At 55.5% G+C, this 20,845-nt stretch overlaps 1 protein-coding gene across 2 annotated transcripts in view; it reads left to right on the top strand.

Moving 5' to 3' along the window:
* LOC139259738 (histamine N-methyltransferase-like) overlaps window positions 1–17,662 on the top strand; it is a 150,178-nt gene extending 132,516 nt beyond the window's left edge. For both annotated transcript variants that reach the window (XM_070875382.1, XM_070875381.1), the window contains one exon: window positions 17,269–17,662. In XM_070875382.1, the coding sequence (XP_070731483.1) occupies window positions 17,269–17,609 (341 nt within the window). In that variant the 3' untranslated portion in view covers window positions 17,610–17,662. The remainder of the gene's footprint in view (window positions 1–17,268) is intronic.
* Window positions 17,663–20,845: the final 3,183 nt, after the last annotated feature.

Below are 20,845 nucleotides of genomic sequence, written 5' to 3'. Positions count from 1 at the left end.
CGCCCAAAAGTTCAACTGTTCTTCCCCTGAGGCAGTGTAACTGAAAGAGCAAAATCAGGTCTTTGGCTTGTTCCTTTGTCACCTGGGCTGTACCTCGATGTGTAGCTCCGATGAGTCTGTGGTTGAATAGCTTTCCTTTGTGTCCTGAACACCAATCAATCATAATGCGCAACAAAAATATATTCCAGTGAAAAAGAAGGGCGGCAAGAGAAGAGATAACCAGCCAGGAATAACCAAGGAAATTAAGGAAAGTATCAAATCAAAGACCAATGCGTATAAGGTGGCCAAGGTTAGTGGGAAACTAGAGGATTGGGAAGATTTTAAGCAACAGCAAAGAATGACTAAAAAAGCAATAAAGAAAGGGAAGTTAGATTACGAAGGTAAACTTGCGCAAAACATAAAAACAGATAGTAAAAGCTTTTACAGATATATAAAACGGAAAAGAGTGACTAAAGTAAATGTTGGTCCCTTAGAAGATGAAAAGGGGGATTTAATAATGGGAAATGTGGAAATGGCTGAGACCTTAAACAGTTATTTTGCTTCCGTCTTCACAGTGGAAGACACAGAAACCATGCCAAAAATTGCTGGTCACAGGAATGTGGGAAGGGAGGACCTTGAGATGATCACTATCACTAGGGAGGTAGTGCTGGACAGACTAATGGGACTGAAGGTAGACAAGTCCCCTGGTCCTGATGAAATGCATCCCAGGTTATTAAAAGAGATGGCGGAAGTTATAGCAGATGCATTTGTTATAATCTACCAAAATTCTCTGGACTCTGGGGAGGTGCCAGCGGATTGGAGAGCAGCTAATGTAACACCTCTGTTTAAAAAAGGGGGCAGACAAAAGGCAGGTAACTATAGGCCGGTTAGTTTAACATCTGTAGTGGGGAAAATGCTTGAAACTATCATTAAGGAAGAAATAGCGGAACATCTGGATAGGAATAGTGCAATCAAGCAGACGCAGCATGGATTCCTGAAAGGGAAATCATGTTTAACTAACTTACTGGAATTCTTTGAGGATATAACGAGCATGGTGGATAGAGGTGTACCAATGGATGTGGTGTATTTAGATTTCCAAAAGGCATTCAATAAGGTGCCACACAAAAGGTTACTGCAGAAGATAAAGATACGCGGAGTCAGAGGAAATGTATTAGCATGGATAGAGAGTTGGCTGGTGAACATAAAGCAGAGAGTAGGGATAAATGGGTCCTTTTCCGGTTGGAAATCAGTGGTTAGTGGTGTGCCACAGGGATCAGTGCTGGGACCACAACTGTTTACAATATACATAGATGACCTAGAGGAGGGGACAGAGTGTAGTGCAACAAAATTTGCAGATGACACTAAGATTAGTGGGAAAGCGGGTTGTGTAGAGGACTCAGAGAGGCTGCAAGGAGATTTGGATAGGTTAAGCGAATGGGCTAAGGTTTGGCAGATGGAATACAATGTCGGAAAGTGTGAAGTCATCCACCTTGGGAAAAAAAACAGTAAAAGGGAATATTATTTGAATGGGGAGAAATTACAACATGCTGTGGTGCAGAGGGACCTGGGGGTCCTTGTGCATGAAACTCTTTTAGAGTTTATCTGTAAAACATAAAACATTAAACCGTGCCACCCGCCCTGGATGACACAGCAGACATTTACAAGGCCGCTTTTTTTCCTTTTTTTTTTGGTTTTTTTTTGGGGCGCTAAAATCAAAATTTTTTCCGGTGCCCCCTATAAAAGGGAAGGGGACACTAAAAGCACCGGCAATTAAAACAAATTAAACTTTAAAACGTAAAATCAAATTAAAATTTGGTTGCCGGGCGTGATGATGCACTCCAGTCCCTCCGGTGCCCACCTCTCGCGGAAGGCCGCGAGCGTACCGGTGGACACCGCGTGCTCCATCTCCAAGGACACCCTGGACCGGATGTAAGAGCGGAAGAGAGGCAGGCAGTCAGGTTGAACGACCCCCTCGACCGCCCGCTGCCTGGACCGGCTGATGGCACCCTTGGCCGTGCCCAGGAGCAGTCCTACGAGGAGGCCTTCGGACCTACCCGCTCCCCTCCGCACAGGGTGCCCAAAGATCAGGAGAGTGGGACTGAAGTGCAGCCAGAATTTCAGGAGCAGCCCCTTCAAATAATGGAACAGGGGCTGCAACCTTGTGCACTCAATAAAAACATGGAACACGGACTCCTCTAGACCGCAGAAATTGCAGGCGGCCTGCGAGTCCGTGAACCGGCTTAAAAATTTATTGCATGGCACTGCTCCGTGCACCACCCTCCAGGCCAAGTCCTCGATGAATAGTGGGAGGACCCCTGCGTAGAGTGCCCTCCATCGGGGACCCCCGCCTCCTCCGGATGGCAAGATGGTACGCCATGGCGTGTCCGGACGGCCGGCGAGGATGGCAAAGTTGAGAGTGTGCAGGAGCAGCCCGTACAGGAAACCCCTCCGCGCGGAACTGAAAGGCACGGAGGGGAATTCCCTGAGGCGGCTCAAGTTGTGAGGCGCCGGCCCCTGAGGGAGGTTCCGGGGTTTGGCGCCGATGAGGAATTCCGTCCGGACGGGGGTCAGTTCGGACGGGATCTCCCCACGTGCTTGAGCCTCCTCGATGCACCTAACGGAGTCAGGGCCCAGAGCTGTTTTTAGCGACTCGATGGCATCGGCCGCGTGGCGGACGTTGGCAGAATTTAGGCGCCGCGCCAGCGTGTCTGGCGCCACCCAGCCCGCTCCTCCGCCATCGAGCAGGTCCCTGACCCTGGTCACCTCACCAGCCACAGCCCTCTCTTCCGACCGCCACGTAAAACCTCGGCCATGGAGGTACGGATTCCCGAGCAGCGGCTCCTGCAGGACGGCCGCCACTCCAGCCGGCGGAGAGCTGCGCTTGGTGGAGACTTTGTTCCAGACCCTGATGAGTTCCCTGTAAAAGACAGGCAGCTCCCGGAGGGCGGTCCTGACACCCCCCAAGTTCACAAACAGGAGCTGCGTGTCATAATTGAGGTCGCGCTGCTGGCGGAAGAAATACCTCGCCAGAGCACACCACCTAGGAGGGGGCTCGACGTAAAGGTATCTCTGCAGGGTCTGAAGATGGAAAGTCGCGAGCTGGGCGCTGATGCACACCAACGACTGACCGCCCTCCTCAAGCGGGAGACTCAAGACCGCAGCAGAGACCCAGTGCTTCCTGTTGTTCCAGAAGAAGTCCACCAGCTTCTTCTGTATCTTGGCGACAAACGCAGGGGGAGGGGTCAAAGTGACCAGCCGGTACCACAGCATTGCGGCCACCAGCTGGTTTATGACTAGCGCTCGACCCCTGTAGGACAGCACTCGGAGCAGTCCTGTCCAGCGCCCTAGGCGAGCGGTGACCTTGGCCTCCAGCTCCTGCCAGTTCGCCGGCCAGGCTCCCTCGTCGGGGCTAAGGTAGACTCCCAGATAGAGGAGATGGGTCGTGCTCCAGGCAAAAGGCCTGAGCTCCTCCGGCAGGGAGTCCACCCGCCACTGACCCACCAGGAGTCCGGAACATTTCTCCCAGTTGATCCTGGCGGAGGACGCGGCCGAGTAAATCTCCTGGCACTCACGCATCCTCCGCAGGTCAGCGAGATCCTCTACCGCGAGGAGCACGTCATCGGCGTAAGCCGAGAGGACGACCTCCACGCCCGGCCCTTGCAGAGCCAGTCCCGTCAACCTCGTCCGCAAGAGGCGCAGGAAAGGCTCCACGCAAACGGCGTATAACTGGCCGGACATGGGGCATCCCTGGCGCACCCCTCTCCTAAAACGAAGGGGCGCCGTCAAGGACTCGTTAACCTTAATCAGACACTCCGCGGCGGCGTACAAAAGTCGGATCCGGGCGACGAAATGCGTCCCGAACCCGAAAGCGCGCAGAGTTCCGAGCAGATAGTCGTGATCCACCCTGTCGAACGCCTTCTCTTGGTCGAGGGATAGGAAGGCGACCGACAGACCAGCCTCCTGGGAACAATGGATGAGGTCCCGGACCAGATGGATGTTATCGTGGATTGTCCGGCCCGGGACCGTGTAGGACTGGTCGGGGTGGATCATGTGGTCCAGCACGGCACCAAGGCGAGCAGACATCGCCCTGGCGAAGATTTTGTAGTCCGTGCTGAGGAGGGAGACCGGGCGCCAGTTCTTAAGGAGGCGGAGATCGCCCTTCTTAGGCAGCAGGACGATGACTGCCCTGCGCCAAGAGAGGGGCATCTCCCCGGTCGCCAGACTTTCCCCCAGGACCCGCGCGTAGTCGCCCCCCCAGGACGTCCCAGAACGCCCTGTGGAACTCCACGGTCAGCCCGTCCAGCCCCAGGGATTTTCCCCTCGAGAGCCGGGCGAGGGCACCGGTCAGCTCCGCCAGGCTTAGCGGAGCTTCCAGATTTTCGGCGCCCTCCGGGCTGACCTTCGGCAGGTCCTCCCACAAAACTCTACGCGCTTCCTCGCTGGACGGATCCGGAGAGAACAGAGCCCCGTAATATTCATGGGCCCTGTTGTTGACGCCCTCCGGATCCGAGACGAGAGAGCCGTCGTCGGCCAGCAGTGTCAAGAGCTGCTTACGGACACTCTGCCTTTTTTCCAGCGAGTAGAAGAAGGGGGAGCCGCGGTCCAGATCCCGCAGGAACCGGATCCGCGACCTCACGAACGCGCCTCGGGACCCGACGAGCTGCAGGTCCTTCAGCGCGGCATTCTTCGCTTCGTACACCGTCCGCAGGGCCGGGTCCTGGACGACTTGACCGAGAAGGGCTTCCAGGTCGAGCACCTCTTTTTCTAGGCGCCCGACTCTGGCCGCCCGCCTCTTCGTCGACCCCCTCGCGTACTCTTGACAGAAGATGCGGAGTGAGCCTTGCCCACGTCCCACCATAGCCTCAAGGAGGGGAAGCCCCCCTGCTTCCTTCTCCAGTCGGACCAGAATCGACGGAACGAGTCCTGGAACCGCACGTCCTCCAGCAGCCGGTTGTTAAAGTGCCAGTACGCGGACCCCGTCCTCGCGCGGAGCGAAGCGAGCTCCGCCCACACCAGGTGGTGGTCCGAACACGGCACCGGCCGCATGGAGGCCGCCGGGACGCAGGAAACGTACGCCCGAGACACGTAAAGGCGTTCGACTCTAGACCATCCAACTTCAGGCCTCACCCAAGTAAAGGCGCTGGAGTCGGGGTGGAGATTTCGCCAGACGTCCACCAAGTCGAAGGACCCGACCAGGTCCCTCAACTTCTCCATCGCCGTCATGCACTGCGGGGCACCGGAGCGGTCCCTCGCCTCGAGGGTGCAGTTAAAATCCCCCCCGAGGACAATGCAGTCGCCGACGTCGACGGAGCCAAGAAGATCGGACACCTCTTCAAAGAAGCGCGTTTGCTGCGGGCCGGGCTGAGGGGCGTACACATTCACGAGATGGAGCGGCACGTCCCCCAGGCGAACCGTTACGTGCAACAAGCGGCCTGGCACGGGCTCCTCGACCCCCAAGATCTCCGGCTGAAAATGCGGGCCCAGCAAGATGGCCACCCCACTAGAAATGGCGGTGAGGTGGCTCATGCGGACCTCTCCTTGCCATTCCAGGAGCCACGTGGCTTCGTCTCCCGAAATGGTATGGGTTTCTTGCAGGAAGCACACCGCATATTTCCCTTCCCGCAGGAGCGAAAAATTGTCAAATCTACGGCGTGCCCCTCTGCCGCCGTTGATGTTGAGGCTGGCTATGGTTATCTTCATGGCAAAAGCATAGTGCAACCTCTACCTTAACCTATTGTGGGGGAGGGAGCGGAGTCTTTTGTTGAACTCCGCTCCCTCCACAGCCCAGCGAGGAGTCCCTTGAGCTCGCGCAGCTCAAGGTGTTGCGCCTTTGTCAAGGGCCCGCCCGCGGCCAAGGTTTTAACGGCGGCGTGGATGGACCCCTTGATCAGCTCTGGCTCGGACCATTTTTCCAGGGCCAGTCGGGCTTGGTTGCAGTGACCCCGGCTCTGGGCCAAAAAGTCCCGGAGTTCCTTTGCAGGAATGAGGATGGTCTCGGCGGCGGCCGCGAGCAGATCCACCGCCTCGCTGGCGGTGGTCTCTAGGTCTTCACCCGCGTCCCCCACCGAGTCCCCGTCCTCCTCCGGGAGGTGGCCGCCAGCAGCCGGCCCATCGACCGCACAAGGTACGGCAAATGACCCGGCCACTCCAACCGGCCCTGGCTCTGCCCCGATCCCACCCCCAGGATCGTCGGCAGAGGAGTCCCCACTGGACTCTTTTAAAAATGGTGCTGGGTCGGGAAATGACAGCGGAAGGGGTTCCCCCTCCGCCCCAGGAACCGGGGAACAAGGAGAGACCCGGCCATAGGAAATCCCCAGGCTCCCCAAGTGCTCCAGCTCCAAAGCAAGGGGCGAGGGTGGGTGTTCCTCCCCCTCCCGCTGCCACCCCCCGGCCCAGCATCGACAGTGTCATAATAAACATTTGTTTCATTTTCTGCCGGGTCGAGCGACTCCCGGGGGAAGTTGGGTATTGGCTGGGCGGGCTCAGGTTCGGCCTTTTCGGCCCCGCCCGCCTCAGTCCCCGGGACATCTGGCCCGGCGGCAATGCATTCCTCCGCGATCCCCACGCCCCCCACGACAGGCCGATCTTCCACGCCATCCCCGGGAGGCAGAGGCTGGGCAGTCTCGACTGTCTCACCCTCCCCGGGGACAGACTCCTCTCGCCTACAGCGCAGCTTGGGGGCGCTGGTTGGGGATGCGGGACATGCGGCGGGCACCGACTCCTCCGCGGAGGGATGTTGTTCCCCCTCCACCTCATCGGAGCCACGCCTCCTTTTGTTCCTGGAGGCGCGCGGAGGCAAGGAGACCTCCATGTCTGCCGAGGCCTCCCGCTCCGCCCCCCCCTTTTCCTTTTCTTGCCCGCGCCCGGGCCCCTCTGTGGTGTTGTTCAAGGGCTCGGGCACGGGCTCGGGGCACCCCGCGCTCGCCGGTGACTGCGTTGGGCCGAGCGTGGCAAACAAATTGTCTGCCGCACCGAGGGGACTCGCCTCTGGATGTTTTGCCTTCTCCCGCGTCTTCCTTCCGATCGGATGCTCTTCCTCCCCCCCGCCGGAGGCCGTAGTAGCAAGGGCCCCCGGCGATACCCGCGCACCTATGGCTCCCGGCACGCGGACGCAACTAGGGAGAGGGGTGGCGGCGGCGCCAGCCTTGGCCGCCTTCGGTGGTTTGGCGGCCTTGGAGGTGGGGCAGTTCTTGCGAATGTGCCCCACCTCTCTGCAGGCATGGCACCGCACGCCGTCCGACGTCCAGAAGACACGGTAGGCAGTCCCCTCGTGCACCACATTAAAGTGCCCTTCCGTCATGTCCTCCCGCGCCAGCCGGACAAAGAGCTGGCGGCGGAAGGTGAACACATGGCGCAGGCTGTTCTCCCTGAGGCCGAGCGGTATGGGGTTGATCCCCGACCTTACCTCCCCCAGTTGTTGTAGGTGAGGGAGGAGGAGCTCAGCGGAAACAAAGGGCGGGACGTTTGACACGATGACCCTCTGCGCGGTGGCCTCGAGAGGGTCCACCGGCAGGAACGTCCCGCCCACCGTGAGCCCCTTTTCAAGGGCCAGGGACACCGCCCGCTCCGACCCCAGGAAGAACACGGCCTTCCCAGACATCTTGGAGGCCGCGACAATGGCCGAGGGGCCGACTACCCCAGCCATTGCCCGCACGCACTCCTCGATGGTCATTGTGGGGTGAGTGTAGCTCTTGACCCCGTGTTTTTTTGTGATTAATCTGAATGGTGGCAGGGCAGCGGGTGGCGCAGGAGGTGCCGTGGAAGCGGTTGCCACCTGCGCATATGTCCTTGCTGGCCCTGCCACCGGCGTGGATGGGGTCGCCATCACGGGGTCCCTTTAAGGGCTACACCCACCCCAAAGTCACAGGCCTTAATGGTCTTTATTGGCCTCTTGTATATTGACTGAGCAGAGGAGCCGTTAATGAGGCACACCTCTCCCCTTGTTGGCAATTGGGGAGGGGCCTTGCTCCCTCTGCTCAGTTGTCTTAATTGTTTTATCCTTTTTTTTAAATTAGAAGAAAGGGGTCTCAGAGAGAGAGGGGTGAAACAGAGTAACAGAGAAAGAGAGAGGGGGGTGGGAAGGGGGGGGGGAACTGCGAGGGCAGGTCTCCCCTCGCAGCTGTGGGTGGGTGCAATCCCAGATGGCAAAACACAAAGTCTTTGGGGTGGTCTTCAGGTGAGGGGAGAAGATGTCTTCACCTGGGGCAGCTGGAGCCACCAGGCACACACTCCTAACAATGTTTAATAGGGTGATTAAAAAAAATCTTCAGCCTGGTGGCTCCAGCTATCCCAGGCTAGGCAATTGCGGGGGGGGGGGTTCAGTTGTGTGTGGGGCCTAGTTGTAGCAAGGCCCCCACACACACTTCCACACACACACACAACCCCCGCGATGTTCCGGCCCTCAGTGGTCTTCTTTCCTCCCCCCACCGATTCAACAAAGTCTTTTTGGGACTGCACCAATACACCCACCTGTTGAATGGTAGAGTCTCCCTCCTTCCACACTGGATGTTTGTTGGTCTTTCCCCCTCTCTCCAACTCTTTGCAGAATGTTAAAATGTTGTTTAAAGGTTTTCTGTTCTCCTCCTCTCCCTCTGGGTGAAAGTTGGTGGTGAAGCCCCTTCCTTCCTTCTCTTCCTGGGCTGTTCTCAGGGCTTCCAGGCAGGAGCTAAGGTTGGTAGCTGCTCCTCTCTCTGCAGCACAGCTCCTACTGAGCAGGACACGCCTCCACTGCTCCACAATTGGTCCTTGTGCATGAAACTCTTTTAGAGTCCACCTGCAAAAAATAAACATTAAACTGTGCCACCCGACCTGGGTAACACACCAGACATTTACAAGGCCCTTTTTTCCTTTTTATTTTTTTTGTGTTTTTTCTTTTTTTTTGTTGTTTTTTGGGCACTAAAATCACAATTTTTCCGGTGCCCCCTATAAAAGGGAAGGGGACACTAAAAACACCGGCAATTTAAACAAATTAAACTTTTAAAACGTAAAATCAAATTAAAATTTGGTTGCCGGGCGTGATGATGCACTCCAGTCCCTCCGGTGCCCACCTCTCGCGGAAGGCCGCGAGCGTACCGGTGGACACCGCGTGCTCCATCTCCAAGGACACCCTGGACCGGATGTAAGAGCGGAAGAGAGGCAGGCAGTCAGGTTGAACGACCCCCTCGACCGCCCGCTGCCTGGACCGGCTGATGGCACCCTTGGCCGTGCCCAGGAGCAGTCCTACGAGGAGGCCTTCGGACCTACACGCTCCCCTCCGCACAGGGTGCCCAAAGATCAGGAGAGTGGGACTGAAGTGCAGCCAGAATTTCAGGAGCAGCCCCTTCAAATAATAAAACAGGGGCTGCAACCTTGTGCATTCCATAAAAACATGGAACACGGACTCTTCCAGACCGCAGAAATTGCAGGCGGCCTGGGAGTCCGTGAACCGGCTTAAAAATTTGTTGCAAGGCACTGCTCCGTGCACCACCCTCCAGGCCAAGTCCCCGATGAATAGTGGGAGGACCCCTGCGTAGAGTGCCCTCCATCGGGGACCCCCGCCTCCTCCGGACGGCAAGATGGTACGCCATGGCGTGTCCGGACGGCCGGCGAGGATGGCAAAGTTGAGGGTGTGCAGGAGCAGCCCGTACAGGAAACCCCTCCGCGCGGAACTGAAAGGCACGGAGGGGATTTCCCCAAGGCGGCTCAAGTTGTGAGGCGCCGGCCCCCGAGGGAGGTTCCGGGGTTTGGCGCCGATGAGGAATTCCGTCCGGACGGGGGTCAGTTCGGACGGGATCTCCCCACGTGCTTGAGCCTCCTCGATGCACCTAACGGAGTCAGGGCCCAGAGCTGTTTTTAGCGACTCGATGGCATCGGCCGCGTGGCGGACGTTGGCAGAATTTAGGCGCCGCGCCAGCGTGTCTGGCGCCATCCAGCCCGCTCCTCCGCCATCGAGCAGGTCCCTGACCCTGGTCACCTCACCAGCCACAGCCCTCTCTTCCGACCGCCACATAAAACCTCGGCCGTGGAGGTACGGATTCCCGAGCAGCCGTTCCTGCAGGACGGCCGCCACTCCAGCCAGCGGAGAGCTGCGCTTGGTGGAGACTTTGTTCCAGACCCTGATGAGTTCCCTGTAAAAGACAGGCAGCTCCCGGAGGGCGGTCCTGGCACCCCCCAAGTTCACAAACAGGAGCTGCGTGTCATAATTGAGGTCGCGCTGCTGGCGGAAGAAATACCTCGCCAGAGCACACCACCTAGGAGGGGGCTCGACGTAAAGGTATCTCTGCAGGGTCTGAAGACGGAAAGTCGCGAGCCGGGCGCTGACGCACACCAACGACTGACCGCCTTCCTCAAGCGGGAGACTCAAGACCGCGGCAGAGACCCAGTGCTTCCTGTTGTTCCAGAAGAAGTCCACCAGCTCCTTCTGTATCTTGGCGACAAACGCAGGGGGAGGGGTCAAAGTGACCAGCCGGTACCACAGCATTGCGGCCACCAGCTGGTTTATGACTAGCGCTCGACCCCTGTAGGACAGCACTCGGAGCAGTCCTGTCCAGCGCCCTAGGCGAGCGGCGACCTTGGCCTCCAGCTCCTGCCAGTTCGCCGGCCAGGCTCCCTCGTCGGGGCTAAGGTAGACTCCCAGATAGAGGAGATGGGTCGTGCTCCAGGCAAAAGGCCTGAGCTCCTCCGGCAGGGAGTCCACCCGCCACTGACCCACCAGGAGTCCGGAACATTTCACCCAGTTGATCCTGGCGGAGGACGCGGCCGAATAAATCTCCTGGCACTCACGCATCCTCCGCAGGTCAGCGGGATCCTCTACCGCGAGGAGCACGTCATCGGCGTAAGCCGAGAGGACGACCTCCACGCCAGGCCCTTGCAGAGCCAGTCCCGTCAACCTCGTCCGCAGGAGGCGCAGGAAAGGCTCCACGCAGATGGCATATAACTGGCCGGACATGGGGCATCCCTGGCGCACCCCTCTCCTAAAGCGAAGGGGCGCCATCAAGGACCCGTTAACCTTAATCAGACACTCCGCGGCGGCGTACAAAAGTCGGATCCGGGCGACGAAATGCGTCCCGAACCCGAAAGCGCGCAGAGTTCCGAGCAGATAGTCGTGATCCACCCTGTCGAACGCCTTCTCTTGGTCGAGGGATAGGAAGGCGACCGAAAGACCAGCCTCCTGGGAACAATGGATGAGGTCACGGACCAGATGGATGTTATCGTGGATTGTCCGGCCCGGGACCGTGTAGGACTGGTCGGGGTGGATCATGTGGTCCAGCACGGCACCAAGGCGAGCAGACATCGCCCTGGCGAAGATTTTGTAGTCCGTGCTGAGGAGGGAGACCGGGCGCCAGTTCTTAAGGAGGCGGAGATCGCCCTTCTTAGGCAGCAGGACGATGACTGCCCTGCGCCAAGAGAGGGGCATCTCCCCGGTCGCCAGACTTTCCCCCAGGACCCGCGCGTAGTCGCTCCGCAGGACGTCCCAGAACGCCCTGTGGAACTCCACGGTCAGCCCGTCCAGCCCCGGGGATTTTCCCCTCGAGAGCCGGGCGAGGGCACCGGTCAGCTCCGCCAGGCTTAGCGGAGCTTCCAGATTTTCGGCGCCCTCCGGGCTGACCTTCGGCAGGTCCTCCCACAAAACTCTACGCGCTTCCTCGCTGGACGGATCCGGAGAGAACAGAGCCCCGTAATATTCACGGGCCCTGTTGTTGACGCCCTCCGGATCCGAGACGAGAGAGCCGTCGTCGGCCAGCAGTGTCAAGAGCTGCTTACGGACACTCTGCCTTTTTTCCAGCGAGTAGAAGAAGGGGGAGCCGCGGTCCAGATCCCGCAGGAATCGGATCCGCGACCTCACGAACGCGCCTCGGGACCCGACGAGCTGCAGGTCCTTCAGTGCGGCCTTCTTCGCTTCGTGCACCGTCCGCAGGGCCGGGTCCTGGACGACTTGACCGAGACGGGCTTCCAGGTCGAGCACCTCTTTTTCTAGGCGCCCGACTCTGGCCGCCCGCCTCTTGGTCGACCCCCTCGCGTACTCTTGACAGAAGACGCAGACGTGAGCCTTGCCCACGTCCCACCATAGCCTCAAGGAGGGGAAGCCCCCCTGCTTCCTTCTCCAGTCGGACCAGAATCGACGGAACGAGTCCTGGAACCGCACGTCCTCCAGCAGCCGGTTGTTAAAATGCCAGTACGCGGACCCTGTCCTCGCGCGGAGCGAAGCGAGCTCCGCCCACACCAGGTGGTGGTCCGAACACGGCACCGGCCGCATGGAGGCCGCCGGGACACAGGAAACGTACGCCCGAGACACGTAAAGGCGGTCGACTCTAGACCATCCAACTCCAGGCCTCACCCAAGTAAAGGCGCTGGAGTCGGGGTGGAGATTTCGCCAGACGTCCACCAAGTCGAAGGACCCGACCAGGTCCCTCAACTTCTCCATCGCCGTCATGCACTGCGGGGCACCGGAGCGGTCCCTCGCCTCGAGGGTGCAGTTAAAATCCCCCCCGAGGACAATGCAGTCGCCGACGTCGACGGAGCCAAGAAGAGCGGACACCTCTTCAAAGAAGCGCGTTTGCTGCGTGCCGAGCTGAGGGGCGTACACGTTCATGAGATGGAGCGGCACGTCCCCCAGGCGAACCGTTACGTGCAGCAAGCGGCCTGGCACGGGCTCCTCGACCCCCAAGATCTCCGGCTGAAAATGCGGGCCCAGCAAGATGGCCACCCCACTAGAAATGGCGGTGAGGTGGCTCATGCGGACCTCTCCTTGCCATTCCAGGAGCCACGTGGCTTCGTCTCCCGGAACGGTGTGGGTTTCTTGCAGGAAGCACACCGCATATTTCCCCTCCCGCAGGAGCGAAAATTGTCAAATCTACGGCGTGCCCCTCTGCCGCCGTTGATGTTGAGGCTGGCTATGGTTATCTTCATGGCAAAAGCATAGTGCAACCTCTACCTTAACCTATTGTGGGGGAGGGAGCGGAGTCTTTTGTTGAACTCCGCTCCCTCCGCAGCCCAGCGAGGAGTCCCTCGAGCTCGCGCAGCTCAAGGTGTTGCGCCTTTGTCAAGGGCCCGCCCGCGGCCAAGGTTTTAACGGCGGCGCGGACGGACCCCTTGATCAGCTCTGGCTCGGACCATTTTTCCAGGGCCAGTCGGGCTTGGTTGCAGTGACCCCGGCTCTGGGCCAAAAAGTCCCGGAGTTCCTTTGCAGGAATGAGGATGGTCTCGGCGGCGGCCGCGAGCAGATCCACCGCCTCGCTGGCGGTGGTCTCTAGGTCTTCACCCGCGTCCCCCACCGAGTCCCCGTCCTCTTCCGGGAGGTGGCCGCCAGCAGCCGGCCCATCGACCGCACAAGGTACGGCAAATGACCCAGCCGCTCCAACCGGCCCTGGCTCTGCCCCGATCCCACCCCCAGGATCGTCGGCAGAGGAGTCCCCACTGGGCTCTTTTAAAAATGGTGCTGGGTCGGGAAATGACAGCGGAAGGGGTTCCCCCTCTGCCCCAGGAACCGGGGAACAAGGAGAGACCCGGCCATAGGAAATCCCCAGGCTCTCCAAGTGCTCCAGCTCCACAGCAAGAGGCGAGGGTGGGTGTTCCTCCCCCTTCCCGCTGCCACCCCCCGGCCCAGCATCTACAGTGTCATAATAGACATATGTTTCATTTTCTGCCGGGTCGAGCGACTCCCGGGGGAAGTTGGGTATTGGCTGGGCGGGCTCAGGTTCGGTCTTTTCGGCCCTGCCCGCCTCAGTCCCCGGGACGCCCGGCCCGGCGGCAATGCATTCCTCCGCGATCCCCACGGCCCCCACGACAGGCAGATCTTCCACGCCATCCCCGGGAGGCAGAGGCTGGGCAGCCTCGACTGTCTCACCCTCCCCGGGGACAGACTCCTCTCGCCTACAGCGCAGCTTGGGGGCGCTGGTTGGGGACGCGGGACACGCGGCCGGCACCGACTCCTCCGCGGAGGGATGTTGTTCCCCCTCCGCCTCATCGGAGCCGCGCCTCCTTTTGTTCCTGGGGACGCGCGGAGGCAGGGAGACCTCCATGTCTGCCGAGGCCTCCCGCTCCGCCCCCCCCTTTTCCTTTTCTTGCCCGCGCCCGGGCCCCTCTGTGGTGTTGTTCAAGGGCTCGGGCACGGGCTCGGGGCACCCCGCGCTCGCCGGTGACTGGGTTGGGCCGAGCGTGGTAAACAAATTGTCTGGCGCACCGAGGGGACCCGCCTCTGGATGTTTTGCCTTGTCCCGCGCCTTCCTTCCGTTCGGACACTCTTCCTCCCCCCCGCCGGAGGCCGTAATAGCAAGGGCCCCCGGCGATGCGCGCGCACCCATAGCTCCCGGCACGCCGTCGCAACTAGGGGGAGGGGTGGCGGCGGCGCCAGCCTTGGCCGCCTTCGGTGGTTTGGCGGCCTTGGAGGCGGGGCAGTTCTTGCGAATGTGCCCCACCTCTCTGCAGGCATGGCACCGCAAGCCGTCCGACGTCCAGAAGACGCGGTAGGCAGTCCCCTCGTGCACCACATTAAAAGACCCCTCCGTCGTCTCCTCCCGCGCCAGCCGGACAAAGAGCTGGCGGCGGAAGGAGAACACGTGGCGCAGGCTGCTCTCCCTGAGGCCGAGCGGTATGGGGTTGATCCCTGACCTTACCTCCCCCAGTTGTTGTAGGTGAGGGAGGAGGAGCCCAGCGGGAACAAAGGGCGGGACGTTCGACACGATGACCCTCTGCGCGGTGGCCTCGAGGGGATCCACCTGCAGGAACGTCCCGCCCACCGTGAGCCCCCTTTCGAGGGCCAGGGACACCGCCCGCTCCGACCCCAGGAAGAACACAGCCTTCCCAGACATCTTGGAGGCCGCGACAATGGCCGAGGGGCCGACTACCCCAGCCATCGCCCGCACGCACTCCTCAATGCTCATTGTGGGGTGAGTGTAGCTCTTGACCCCGTGTTTTCTGGTAATTAATCTGAAAGGTGGCAGGGCAGCGGGTGGCGCAGGAGGTGCCGTGGAAGCGGTTGCCACCTGCGCATACGTCTTCGCTGGCCCTGCCACCGGCGTGGATGGGGTCGCCATCACGGGGTCCCTTTAAGGGCTACACCCACCCCAAAGTCATAGGCCTTAATGGTCTTTATTGGCCTCGTATATTAACTGAGCAGAGGAGCACTTAACGAGGCACCTCTCCCCTAGTTGGCAATTGGGGAGGGGCCTTGCTCCCTCTGCTCAGTTGTCTCAATTGTTTTTTTTTAAATTAGGAGAAAGGGGCCTCAGAGAGAGAGGGGAGAAACAGAGTAACAGAGAAAGAGAGAGGCGGGTGGGAAGGGGGGGGGAACTGTGAGGGCAGGTCTCCCCTTGTAGCTGTGGGTGGGTGCAATCCCCAGATGGCAAAACACAAAGTCTTTGGGGTGGTCTTCAGGTGAGGGGAGAAGATGTCTTCACCTGGGGCAGCTCGAGCCACCAGGCACACACTCCTAATGATGTTTAATAGGGTATTTAAGGAAAAGAAATCTTCAGCCTGGTAGCTCCAGCTACCCCAGGCTAGGCAATTGGGTGGGGGGGGGGTTCAGTTGTGTGTGGGGCCTAGTTGTAAGCAAAGCCCCCACACACACTTCCACACACACACACCCCCCGCGATGTTCCGGCCCTTAGTGGTCTTCTTTCCTCCCCCCACCGATTCAACAAAGTCTTTTTGGGACTGCACCAATACACCCACCTGTTGAATGGTAGAGTCTCCCTCCTTCCACACTGGATGTTTGTTGGTTTTTCCCCCTCTCTCCAACTCTTTGCAGAATGGTAAAAAAAAAGATGTACAAAGTTTTCTATTCTCCTCCTCTCCCTCTGGGTGAAAGTTGATGGTGAAGCCCCTTCCTTCCTTCTCTTCCTGGGCTGGTCTCAGGGCTCTCCAGGCAGTCCAGGCAGGAGCACAGGTTGATAGCTGCTCTCCTCACTGCTCACAGCTCCAACTGAGCAGGACACACCTCCACTGCTCCACAATTGGTCCTTGTGCATGAATCCCAAAAGGTTAGTTTGCAGGTGCAGCAGGTAATCAGGAAGGCAAATGGAATGTTGGCCTTCATTGCGAAAGGGATGGAGTACAAAAGCAGGGAGGTGTTGCTGCAACTGTATAAGGTATTGGTAAGGCCGCACCTGGAGTACTGCGTGCAATTTTGGTCACCTTACTTAAGGAAGGATATACTGGCTTTGGAAGGGGTACAGAGACGATTCACTAGGCTGATTCGAGAAATGAGGGGGTTACCTTATGATGATAGATTGAGTAGACTGGGTCTTTACTCCTTGGAGTTCAGAAGGATGAGGGGTGATCTTATAGAAACATTTAAAATCATGAAAGGGATAGACAAGATAGAGGCAGAGAGGTTGTTTCCATTGGTGGGGGAGACTAGAACTAGGGGGCACAGCCTCAAAATACGGAGGAGCCAATTTAAAACCGAGTTGAGAAAGAATTTCTTCTCCCAGAGGGTTGTGATTCTGTGGAATTCTCTGCCCAAAGAAGCAGTTGAGGCTGGCTCATTGAATGTTTTCAAGTCAAAGATAGATAGATTTTTAAGCAATAAGGGAATTAAGGGTTACGGGGAGAGGGCGGGTAAGTGGAGCTGAGTCCACGACCAGATCAGCCATGATCTTATTGAATGGCGGAGCAGGCTCGAGGGGCTAGATGACCTACTCCTGTTCCTAATTCTTATGTTCTTATGTTCTTATGCTTGATCTCTCACTGATTGCATGAAAAAGGGCCTGCCCATCAACCATCTCAGCCATCGATTCCTTGTCCACCTGATGTGTATTCCTGTGGGGCATGTTTGGACCTGTCAGTGTTGTCCGCTCCTCTGCAGTAACAGAAAATGTGTCCAAGCAATGTCCAAAAGATCCACAAAGTTTACGCCGATGTTTTCGCCGAATTCTTACAGATATGGGGAATAAAATGGAATTAGATGTGGGGAGAAACATTTAAAGGATTGAATAACTATTTTCTGTGCTGCATCTTTCTATGATTCTCTAATATTTGACACTGGAGAAACTGAGAAACAGTGCATTCCTTTTTAACTCAGCAAATCAAACTGACCGATATTCAATCTAAACACCAATTGACAAAGTTTCTTAATGTATACCAGCCGTTAAAGATATATATGCAATAACTCCCTTTGGGTAGCATAGCATACGTATGTTACAGCAGGATAATTGATTTCCCAGACAACAGAAATAATTTATAAGTACTATCAAGAAATAAAAGAATAATTTACAATGGACTCCTCCTTAATATAACCAATTTTGGCAGCAGCATTTGAAGCAAATTAATATATCTTTGAAAGTATATTTAAATTATTACTCTCAACAGATGACGGTGGATGGCATGCACTTTGGAAAAAATTTGGATCTCGTTTTACTGGCAATTGTCTTTTCCTTGATGTCCGCAAAATGCTTGATGACGTGCGAATGAAGTATAAGATCTATGAGCTTTCCTCTGACCTGGATATCACAGAGTGTTTCATTGAAGGAAATGAAAATGGGGAGCTTCTGTTGGATTTCCTCACACAGATAATTAATTTCAGGAAAACTGCCCCCGCGGATCTGAAGGCTGAAGTTCTTCAATACCTACGCCAGCCTCAGTGCTCAAGAGAGGAAAATGGAAAAATTATGTTCAACAATAATATGCAAGTAATAGTGGTTGACTATTGATTTGATTTCTATCAATCAGCCATTACCCAGCTAACATCACTTATAATTTTCTTAACAGCTACAAATCCTTCTCAAGATTTGTTGATGTTAAGATCAAATAATTATTTGATTGTGCTTGCACAAAAGTTTAGAATAAATCCACGAACTTGCTCGCTAGCATAAAATAATATATCATGAGATTAAAAATATAACCTTCATGGATTAAGTGCTGGAGCTTTTAAAATATCTTCTTGTAACTGAATCATTTCGATGAAATTTACACTTGACCATCATTGCTGCGTTTTCCCTGGTGTCTATGTCACAATCTCCCCGTGGAAAGCCCATTTTATTTCATCTCAAAATGGGCAGCAGGGTTTTTTATTGCGGCAGAATAAATTTATTTCCTCTCTTTTTACTTCTGACATCTTTATATCTATTGCATGTTGCATTCTAAGATAAAGGTTAATTTACTCAGCGATATTTCTGATGCAAGGATCAAGAACTGAAACATACATTACTATTGACTAACTTTGTGCACTTTGCATAAGGTTCTATATGTAGGTAGAGAATATTTTTGCTGGCTGCCAGAATTACCTTGTATCATTTAATCCTAGTTGATAAATATTGATTTTATTGTCTGAGCTTTTGCATTTAAAGTAACAGATAGATTTGAAACATTTTCAGGAATCAGTAGGAACTGTTATATATATTTTTCTGGCTTATCTTTCTGCACTTGCTTAATTTTTAATAGCCAGATAGGGAATATTTTTGCTGGCTAGCAGGTTGACTTTCTATCATTTAACCCTAAAAGTCTTTGCATCCATGACTACAAGATACAAATTTCAGAAGAGTAGCAGAAATTTATAACTATATATTGGTTGTCTTGTTTAGGCTGCACATGCCTATAAAAATGCATTGAACTATTGTTTTTCATGGCAAATTCCAGCGTGTTGGCAAAGAATGCCAATATCTGTAGTTAAAGATTGTTAATATGTGATTGTAAAAGTAGGGCTGGATTTTCAGTTGGCTTGCGTCTCTGTTAGCGCCCCGGAAGGGCGGTAAAGGGTGTTTAAATGTTTATTGCTCCAGCAACCAGCTTTTACCACACGGCTGGGAAATTCGGTTCAGGTTTTCCGGCAGCGGAAAAACTTACCGCCACACCCTATAGTTTCATTCAGATCATGACATCAATCGTCGTGCAGCATCCCGTTAAAACCCGCCTGCAAAATTAGGTGGTAACATCACATTTAGCATCCGCCCCAAGAGATGCCTGAAAAACCAGGCAGTCCCAAGGTCGAGTAGGCGCTTTTTGCAGCAAGTTTAAATTGCTGGAGGAGGATCCTAAATCAGAGGTGACATTGACTGCGACGTTTGCACACAGCATGCTGCGTGGAGCTCAGACTTTAAAGAGGCAGATTTATCTGCCATCACAGTGTCCTTACAACTTCAGTGAAATAATTTAATGGGGGCATTACCAGTTCGCCAGCGAATCAGAAGACATCTGGGCAGGTGGCCTTAACCCCAATGGGTTTACAGGTAGCAACACTCATACCTCCAGCTCTCTGAGAAGCAGTGTGTGAGAAGGCTGTACTAATGAAAGGAAGTGCTGACAGAGCTATGCCATCTCATCCAGGCAGACCTGCAGCTTTACATCGGGATGAGGACTGCGCAGCCCATCACAGTGAAGGCCACTGTGGAGCTGGCCTTCTATGCCTCCAGCTCCTTCCAGGCTGCAGCAGGGGATATATGCAGCATCTCTCAACATGCTGCACAGCGCTGCATTCGTCACATCACAAAGGCTCCCTATGCCCGCAGAACTGAATTCATAACGTTCCCAATGAACAGGGAGAGCCAGAATGAGTGGGCATGTGGGTTTGGCAGGATTGCGGAATTCCCAAAGGTTCAAGGAGTCATTGACAGCACACATGTGGCCTTGCGAACACCATTCCACAACGCAGAGTTATTCAAAAACCAAAAGGGATATCAGTCCCTTAACATGCAGCTAGTGTGCGACCACAAGCAGCGCATTCTCACAGTGAATGCCCGCTATCCAGGGAGCATACATGATGCTTTCATCCTGTGTGAGACCATTGTCTCATGATTGTTTCTGCCAGCACAGGAAGAGTGTGGCTGGCTGCTCAGGGACAAAGGATACGGCCTAGCTATGTGGTCCATGCCTCCCCCCGCCTCCACAACCCCACCACAGAAGCAGAGCAGCACAATAATGAGAGCCATGCGGCCACCCGCAACATCATCGAACAGGAGTGCCGAAGCAGTATTTCCATAATGGCACATCAGCGCTTAAGTCTACAATGATAAGTCTACTTTTTAAGAAATGAGGGAGATAGAAAACGTGTAATTATAGACCAGTTAGCCTGGCATCAGTAGTGGGGAAAATGTTGGAATCAATTATTAAAGATGAAATAGCAGCGCATTTGGAAAGCAGTGACAGGATCGGTCGAAGTCAGCATGGATTTATGAAAGGGAAATCATGCTTGACAAATCTTCTGGAATTTTTTGAGGATGTAACTGGTAGAGTGGACAAGGGAGAACCAGTGGATGTGGTGTATTTGGACTTTCAAAAGACTTTTGACAAGATCCCACATGAGAGATTGGTGTGCAAAATTAAAGCACATGGTATTGGGGGTAATGTACTGATGTGGATAGAGAACTGGTTGGCAGACAAGAAGTGGAGAGTCAGAATAAACGGGTCCTTTTCAGAATGGCAGGCAGTGACTAGTGGGGTGCCACAGGGCTCAGTGCTGGGACCCCAGCTATTTACAATATACATTAATGATTTAGATGAAGGAATTGAGTGTAATATCTCCAAGTTTGCAGATGACATTAAGCTGGGTGTGAGCTATGAGGAGGACACTAAGAGGTTGCAGGGTGACTTGGACAGGTTAAGTGAGTGGGCAAACGCATAGCAGGTGCAGTATAATGTGGATAAATGTGATGTTATCCACTTTGGGGGCAAAAACACGATGGCAGAATATTATCTGAACGGCAGCAGATTCGGAAAAGGGGAGGTGCAACGAGACCTGGGTGTCATGATACATCAGTCATTGAAAGTGGGCATGCAGGTACAGCAGGCGGTGAAGAAGGCAAATGGTCTATTGGCCTTCATAGCTAGGGGATTTGAGTATAGGAGCAGGGAGGTCTTACTGCAGTTGTACAGGGCCTTGGTGAGGCCCTGGAATATTGTGTTCAGTTTTGGTCTCCTAATCTGAGGAAGGACATTCTTGCTATTGAGGGAA

Source organism: Pristiophorus japonicus, chromosome 3 (genome assembly GCF_044704955.1).
Source record: "Pristiophorus japonicus isolate sPriJap1 chromosome 3, sPriJap1.hap1, whole genome shotgun sequence".
NCBI lineage: Eukaryota > Metazoa > Chordata > Chondrichthyes > Pristiophoridae > Pristiophorus > Pristiophorus japonicus.
This window is presented reverse-complemented; position numbering and strand designations above follow the sequence as displayed.